General features: G+C 53.3%; 1 protein-coding gene across 1 annotated transcript; it reads left to right on the top strand.

Annotated features, from left to right (window-relative positions):
* The first annotated feature begins 1,807 nt into the window (after positions 1–1,807).
* LOC106128593 (uncharacterized) lies at positions 1,808–7,519 on the top strand. The gene is made up of 8 exons (XM_013327055.1): positions 1,808–2,376; positions 3,552–3,683; positions 3,781–3,903; positions 4,040–4,327; positions 4,399–4,559; positions 4,640–5,684; positions 5,771–5,953; positions 6,309–7,519. Exons 1-8 carry the CDS (start codon positions 1,808–1,810, stop codon positions 6,853–6,855), a joined length of 3,048 nt encoding a protein of 1,015 aa, XP_013182509.1. The 3' UTR covers positions 6,856–7,519.
* Positions 7,520–8,373: the final 854 nt, after the last annotated feature.

Genomic DNA, 8,373 nt, shown 5'->3' with positions numbered 1-8,373 from the left:
ACCGAGGACCGAGCCCTGCGGGACCCCACAGGTGACAGCATGTGTGCGCCACCCGTCTCGGCTCTGGTAGGAGATCCGCCTGTCACAGAGGTAATCGGCCAGTACCCTACAAAGGTATCCAGGCATCCGGTGATACCGAAGCGCCTCTAGGATAACGCTCCAGGGCAAGGTGTTGAACGCGTAACCTACCTACCTTCAGGGTGTGCTGCGCAGTGTCCTCATCGGCGCCGCACCCATGGCACGACGACGTCTCCTCCCTTCCAATCCTCCACAGGTACCGCCCGAAGCAGCCATGTCCGGACAGCACCTGTGTCAGGCGGAAGGTGAGGGAGCCATGGCTCCTCCCGAGCCAGTCCGGGAGCCGCGGGCGTATGGCCTCTATAGTGCGCACGCCGTATTCGGCGCGCGCTAGGACACTCGCCCACAGCTCCACGGTCGTCCGTTTCCTCCGCTCCCGGGCTCGGGCGAGCTCTTCCGGGGCAGGAAGGTCGCCCTCCGGGCTATCTGCTCAGCCCGCAACCAGTAGCCTTCGGCCAGCACCGCCGCCTCTATCTCCCAAGAGGGGGTGGAGAGTGCCAGCCAGAAGGCAGGCCGCAGCGTGGCCTACCATTCGGTAGGCCCGGCATATTCGCGATGACGCGCTGCGGCCTGCGGAGGAAGGCCCTGCTCGACGCGTCCAGGGCATCTGCCCATATCGGCGCGCCGTACAGGGCCATGCTCCTGACGACCGTGGCGTACAGCCGTCTGGCATGTACGCCCGGACCCCGCAAGTTCGGGAGGAGCCTCGATAGGGCCGAGGCCGCACCCATGAGCGTGGGGGTCAGCGTCCGGAAGTGTTCTCGGAACCGCCAACCCCCGTCGAGGACAAGGCCAAGGTACTTGATATGACTCTTGACCTTTACCTCGTCCCCGCCGACCCGGAGTGAGGCGCCCGCAGGGACCCTCCACCTCGGCTCTTAAAAAAAAAAAAAGTGTATGGTACTGACAATAATTAATGAAAATAAATACTTTCGATAAGTCAAATGATTGTCGCGCGTCAGTTCCATACAATATGAAGTTCGCTATGAAATCGTTCCGAAGCGAATGCACTTTGTCTAACTGTACTGTATTCTTTCAAATGTACGCCTACATACATAAGAAAAAAAAAAAAATTAATCTGCTGAATCAGTAGATTTTTTTGTTTGTTGTTTCTTCATAGACTAATGTTTCGAAAAAATAAGCTTACTTTTTATAATAATCATGATTTAAAATATATTTTCATAGTTAATAAACTGTTTTGATTAACCACCATGATTAAAAAAAAAAAAATGTTTTAATTTAGATTATGTAAAGGTGTGAAAATAAAATTGCCAATGAATGTAATTTTACGATCTAAATTCTTAAAACAGCCTCATAAGGCGGACCAAAACTTTTATGGGTTTATTAATGTACTAGATATCGCTCAATAATTGGACTCGTGAGTAAATTGAGCGGAGCGTGTCAAGTGATGTGGTCGCCGCGAGCCGGCGGCCAGCGGCGGCGCGCGGCGATCAATCGTCGCAGCCAGCAGCGAGGGCGAGCGCCGTATCGCGGCCGCTCGTCCCCCGCTTCCCTAGATCCTCCTCATGCCCCGCAAGCGCCACACACGCGCGCCGGCGCGCTGCCGCCGCTGCCCGCGCCTTGCCGTGCGTCGCCCTGCAGTGTGGCGCGGCATTACGTCACGAGCACACGAAGTGCCGACTGAGGGCCGCGGGCAGGTCGCGCGCGAGTTTTGTGCGATGCGGGTGCGAGCGCGGGCGGTGCGGGGCGCGGCGAGTTGAGCGGCGGCATGCGGGGCGCGGCGCTGACACTGGCCGCGCTGGTGGCACTGGGCGCGCGTGGTGCGGCGGGCGGCTGCGGCGTGGCGGAGTTCGCGTGCCGGGGTGGGCCGTGCGTGCGTGCGGACGCGTACTGCGACGGCGAGGCGCAATGTGCGGACGGCAGCGACGAGCCGGCCGGGTGCTCGGTGTGCAACCGCACGTACTACGGGCGTGCGGGCGTGGCGTACAGCGTGGCACTGCGCGGCGCGCCGCGAGCGCCCTTCCTGTGCCACCTGACGTTCACTGCAGGCGGTGGAGCGCACGGGGACCTGGTGCAGCTGGCGTTTGACGAGTTCCGCGTGGGGCGCTACGAGGCGGGCGCTCTGGACGGCTGCCCCGACGGTTACATGCAGCTATCGGAATTGGGCCGGCCCTTCACGGGCGGCTCGTGGTGCGGGGCAGCGGACGGCGCGGCGCTCTACTATAGCGAGACGGCCACAGTAACCGTCTCCGTCAAACTGTTCCGCGCGAGGCTCGGGGAGCCTTTCGGCTTTCGGCTGCGATATAAATTTCTGGCGCAACGCGATGCAATCGTCAGGTCGGTGAAGTTAACTTTAAGTAGGTCGGAATTACTTACACAGGTATATAATAATAAACATTAATAACTCTTGCAACCTCACTTTTTAATTGAGTTTAAGTGTACAGAAGTACAAATAGCGCTAATGATTGCTTGCCTACCTTCGAAAGAAGATGGCACTTTATGAAGACAAACTTTGAATACATTAGTACAACCGCATGTTGCTGTTGATTTCAGACAAAGATTTTCATTAAACTATCCGCCTCACGCGACGTCGTCAGCATACATTAAAAAAAAAAATAAGAAGTCGCCTATACATAATCCACCCGCAGATTTATACTCGTATATCCTTATATCGGTCCAGTCGTTTCGGATATTACGGAGTTTTACATTATAAACGTAGCAAATATACACCATTTTGAAATATATCATGTATGTCATACACAGGGTGTTCCAAAAGCTTACGTACATAGGAAGGGGGATGATAGAGGTGGTCACAAGGGTCACCAGAAAAATAAAATAAAAATTCCCCTCTGGGTGTTAAAAAAAATAAACTTAAAAATTTTACACCTTCTTTTACACCTACAATTTTAATTTTCTTTTAAATCTTTGTTAGTTGTATTGTTTTTTTTATTTTATATTGATAAAGGGTTATTGACGATAACATAATAGATTTTTTTTTAAATATAGCAATATTTGTAGGTCATCGGTTACAAAATTGTCAATCAATGTCTGTAGTTTTATATGTACGTACATGAAATAAAGCTACACAAAAGATAAAAACACCACGAGCAGTAAAGAGGAATATATTGAACACAAGAAATGTACTATAAATTTCAAGTGAATAAATACATCAGACATCGTACTGATGCTCTTGAGCAAGTGCTGAAAGTAAAACCAGGCAATGGGCTGGTCATATATACCTCGTACATATGTTGCGGTATACAAATTACCGATGATATCAATATTTATGCTTTATAGTATATATTATTGTCTATAGAAATCATTTCAAGTAGATTCAAATTAAACCAATTAAAAAAAAAAATTAATTAATCTATAAAATTCCTCGGTGGATTCAATTGGTCATACGTTTGCACCTATATACGTATAGTAATTTTGACGAGATTGACACAAAAACAAAAATTATTTTTGTCCTAGGCATTTTGAAGACTTTCTTAGAAAGTACATTTGCGTAGGTTTGGCGCAGTAGGCGCGCCACTAGAGCGCGGCGCGGTGGCACCCGGCACCTACTGTACGCGCACCTACGAGGAGTGCCACCGCAAGCGCTGCCGGCTCCAGAGCCCCAACTACCCTGGCATGTACCCACGGTAAGCGCTGATCACGCGGAGCCCTAACTGCCACGAGTATATGAAATTGTATAATAATGTATGCCGGTGTATGGTAACGTGTGTTGGCGCGCCACAGGAACGTGACTTGTTATTGGAGTCTGCGGCAGAAGGACATCCCGACGTGCAAACACGCGATGCTCTCGGTGCGCCAGGACCACTCGCACAAGATGCAGATCAAGCGCTCCATATCGATGGCTAGGTCAGTATCGATTGCGGGTGACCATGAGTCGCGATAATCACTTTGTTGTCCCCAGTAATCGTTTGCCCTTTTAAATAAATTAAAAAAAATATATTGTTTTGATTTTATTTTAAATGTGAGATTATTTTCCACGCAGTTTAAACAAGACGGGGCGGGCGGTGCGCGCGTGGCGCGAGTGCACGGGCGAGCGCGACCGGCTCATCTTCTACGACGGCGCGTCCACCGACGACCCCGTACTCATCGAATACTGCGGCGGCGACTGGCTGCCGCGCGTCACCTCGCGCGGGCCCGAAATGCTGGTCGCCTTCCACTCGTCGCCGTTCAGCGCGCCCCCGCGCCCCGCCGCTCCCGCCGCGCCTCTAAGGGGCTTCGAACTTGACGTCGATGTCGTTTTTGCCGATTCTGATTCACTCGATTACGCTCGGTGAGTAGCATTTTCGTCCAAGTTTTAGTAACTTTCTGTTTACGATATTATAAGTTGAAGTTTCGTGGCAGAGAAGCGAGACGTTGCGAGTTCCATGTCAAGGCCTCTTCATCGGAAGAGGAAACGAACGCCACATCGGCAGGTGGGCGAGGGCGCCGCGGCCGCCTGCACGCGCCCACGCACACGCTACCGCCCAACACCACTTGCACGTGGACGTTTCACGGTCGACCAGGTGAGATGGATATGTTTCTGAACTTAATAAAATTGTATATTACATCATTGAATAATTATATTATGTTTTTTTTCCCATAGGCGACCTCGTCTGGATATACTTTTCGAGCTTCACACAATACTCGTTGGTCGAACCGAAGCGAGTCGAAAACGGCGAACGCGACGAAGAACCGACTGCAACTTTGTCTCCGAGGCCGCTCTTGCAGGCTGGCGGGATGCGCGGTGGCGGAGCGGGCCTGGGTGGCGGCTGTGCCGTGGAGCTGCGCATCTGGGACGGCGGGGGGGAAGGCGAGACGGGTGCGCGGCCGCTCGGGCGCTACTGCGACGCAGCGCCGGCGCTGTGCGCGCGTGCGGCGCTCGCGAACGCGACGCGCTCGCCGCGCCCTTGCGCGCCCCCCGACGGCTACGTGTCGACGGCGCCGCTGCTTACGATGGCGGCCACTTCTGCGCCGGGAACGGCCACTCATCCGCTCACGTTTTCTTTACATTACGAATTCGTAGACGCCCGGCTGGAAGGTGCGCCGTTGTCCCTCGCCGAATCGGGCGGTTTGAGTGTCGAGCCGCCGGAATGCTCTAGACGACTGACCGTTCCGGGACTTTTCGCATCGCCACGTAATGCTCTATGGTTCGGGCGCGGGGGCGCTCGTCGCTTGCGATGTCTCTACAGATTGGAAACGGAAGGCGACCGAGTGGAGCTACGACTACTCGCGGCAGCCTTCGGTAGATCGCCGCGTTGCACCACCAGAGTGGATTCGGTGACCGGGCGACTCGTCTGCGCGCCGGACCCGCCGGAGCCGGGAGAATTGAGACCCAGCGAAGCGCCTTTCGACGGCGAAGAGGACGATGACTTATTTCGAGTGCCACATTTACGGATATATGAGTCGCCTTGGGCGGGGTACCGAGTGCCGGTGGCGTGCGTGTGCGACAATTCCACCGCGCCGGTGACCGTCAGCTCGGGGGGTCCGGCGCTCGAGCTGGAGCTGGTAGCCGGCAACCTGCTGGCCGCGGAGGACCAGCGCCACGTGCATTTCCGCGGCGAGTGGGCGCGTACCGCGGCACCGGCGTGCGCCGCTCGCCGCCGTCTGCCGCCGCCCGGCCGCACCATACATCTAGATTACCCATATAAGTGAGGCTTTAAATAACAAATTATGTCCTCATTCTGTGCTTGAAATGTTGGGTTAGATTAGACGTACGATTTTTTTTTGTGTGCAGTGTGAACAAGATGTCGGAATGTGGGGAAACACCTTTCCTATTGACGGCGCGCGGCAACCGGTCGGTGTTCTTGCGCGTGTGGGGAGAAGAGCTGTCGCTGGCGGGGGCGGAGGCGGGGGCGGGGGCGGAGGGGCACTGCGTCACGAACAACCGCGTGCTCGTGTACGACGCTCACTCCGCTCGGTGAGTTTGTAGAGTATTAAAAAAAATATTGTAATTTTTTAATTTTATTTATTAAGAAGCCGATAAATTAGCCAACAGATGCACAGTAATATTATAAGAACAATAGAATAGAGTTAAAGTTACAAAGCGACAAACAGATTATTTTAACACACAATATATTATTAATTTAAATTAGATTAGGTTACTTATTTTATTGTACAAATAATTTAACGGCACGTAAAAAATATCTCCATGAGAAAAGTTTTCGTTGTACAGGTACAGGTGAGGTAATCTCTAGTGCGTCTCTCAGGAGCGGGAGAATATAATGTTAACATTTGTAAATGTGCACGATTGTAATACATTGTGACGCTGGCAGGCTGGTGAAGGCGGTGTGCCCCGGCGAGCAGGTGGGGCGCACCGTGCACGTGTTCACACCGGAGTGGTGGGCGCGCGGGGCGAGCGCGGGGGGTGCGGGGGGCGCGGCGGGCGGCGGGCGCGGGGCGGCGCTGCTGGTGGTGTGGGCGGCGCGCGAGCCCGGAGCCGCCACCTTCACCTGGATGGAGGTGTGGCGCGCGGGACCGGGCGTCAACACGAGCGCCTGCGCTCACCCGTGCGAGGCCCTGGGCGCGTGCATGCCGGGCGCGCTGTGGTGCGACGGGCGCGTCGACTGCCCGGGCGGCGGGGACGAGCGCGGCGCATGCGGCGCGGGCGCGCGGCTGCTGGCGGTGCTGGCGGCGCCGGCGGCGGCGGGCGCGGCGCTGGCGGCGGGCGTGGTGTTGACGCTGGGGCTGCTGGCCGTGCTGGCGGTGCGGCGCGCGCGCGCTCGCGACAAGCGTCCGCTGGCCGCGCTGGCCGCCGGCCGCCGCCTCACGGACGAGCTGCTGTTCGACGCCTCGCGGACCTCCTCCTCGGCCTCCTCCTGACGGCGGGAGCGCTCCGTCGAGTACATCCACGTGGACCGCGAGACCACGGTCTGACGGAGCGCCCCGCCCTCGCCCGCGTCCGACGCTCGCTCTATGTGAAATCGCGGCGACTCGGAACTCGGAACTGTAGAGACGTATATGTATGTGAATTCGAGAGTGAGGTCGCGGCGCGAAAGTGTGGAGCGACCGAACTGAGGAGCGATGGCGCAGCATCATGTAAATTATGTAAAAATCCTAGCGTGTTATAGAACCGGTGGGCCGCGCCCGCGCCGCGACCTCCGCCTGTACAGCTTTAAGGTACTTACGGTCGTAGTGTACACTTTGTGATCCATTTAATTCTAGAAATATTTGAATTTGTTTGTCGATGTATGGATATATACATAATATATAAATATAATATTATCTTGGTATTGAAATCACGAACAGCAATAATAATAGATCCAATGAGTGCAGTTCCGGTGCCCGTTGTACTTGTGTGGAAGATGTGACATAAATGACTGTTACGGAGCTGTGCTGTGTCAGGTTGGGCCGGCTCGGGGCGGCCAGGCGACCGCAACTCGTCTGATTAGTGCATACATACACAATTGTATTTTATTTTGTATTCGTTTCCTAATTTCTCTACTATTATGTACGATCTGTAAACATTTTTCGATAAACTGTCCCGTCCCTCGTTTTGACTTGAGTTTATTGCAAAAATAAAAATATAGTTAAAATAAACACGACTTTTACTTCCCCAAACTTGTTATTGTACGCCGTTGCAATCGAGTCATAGCTACGTGCAGTAGCAAGCTGTACATAAAGACATAATATTAATGTTACATTTATCTCCAAAAATTGTAAAAATTACGAAACATTTGAGAATCGGGAAGTGGGAGGGACGTGTGACTTCACCGCGCGCCAAGTTTCCGACATTTTGTAATTAAACTTACTAGCACGTTGTTGTGATACTACTGAGTAAAACAAGCTAACAGTTCGTTCTACGCTGCCCACTGCAGTACGAGTACATCACTCTCCTCCCACCCCCCCCTCTCATCCGTCTCTGGGATATCCTGTACGGTGTGGTACGTACATACATGCAAGAATATATTTATATGGCTAAATAGCTTTTAATAGTAGAAAGCACACGCGGTGTGAATAGTGACCGAAATTAAACATTCCTGTAAATGATGATATATATTTATATAACGTGTGGTAAACTGCTGATGATGGGAAAACATGTACTGTTTGAAACCTTTTAGTGCGGAGCTATATGTGTTCTCATATGATAACTACATATAGATGACCCGCTCGCCCCCGCCCCACTCGCCCCACTCGCCCCACTCGCCCCGCATCCACACGCGCAGCCAGACAGAATGGCGACAGTTTTTTCGTTCTATACGAACGCTGATTGCAAATGCGAAGCGCAAACACTCCCCAATCTGTAACTCCTGTGAGGCGACGCCTGCCACTACCATCGCCCACCTTGAACATCACATCACTCACTTTACCTTCCTATTCGTCATATTTGTCGCGTATTAT

The sequence above is a fragment of the Papilio xuthus genome, unplaced genomic scaffold (assembly GCF_000836235.2).
Source record: "Papilio xuthus unplaced genomic scaffold, Pxut_1.1 DF828744.1, whole genome shotgun sequence".
Classification (NCBI taxonomy): Eukaryota; Metazoa; Arthropoda; class Insecta; order Lepidoptera; family Papilionidae; genus Papilio; species Papilio xuthus.
This window is presented reverse-complemented; position numbering and strand designations above follow the sequence as displayed.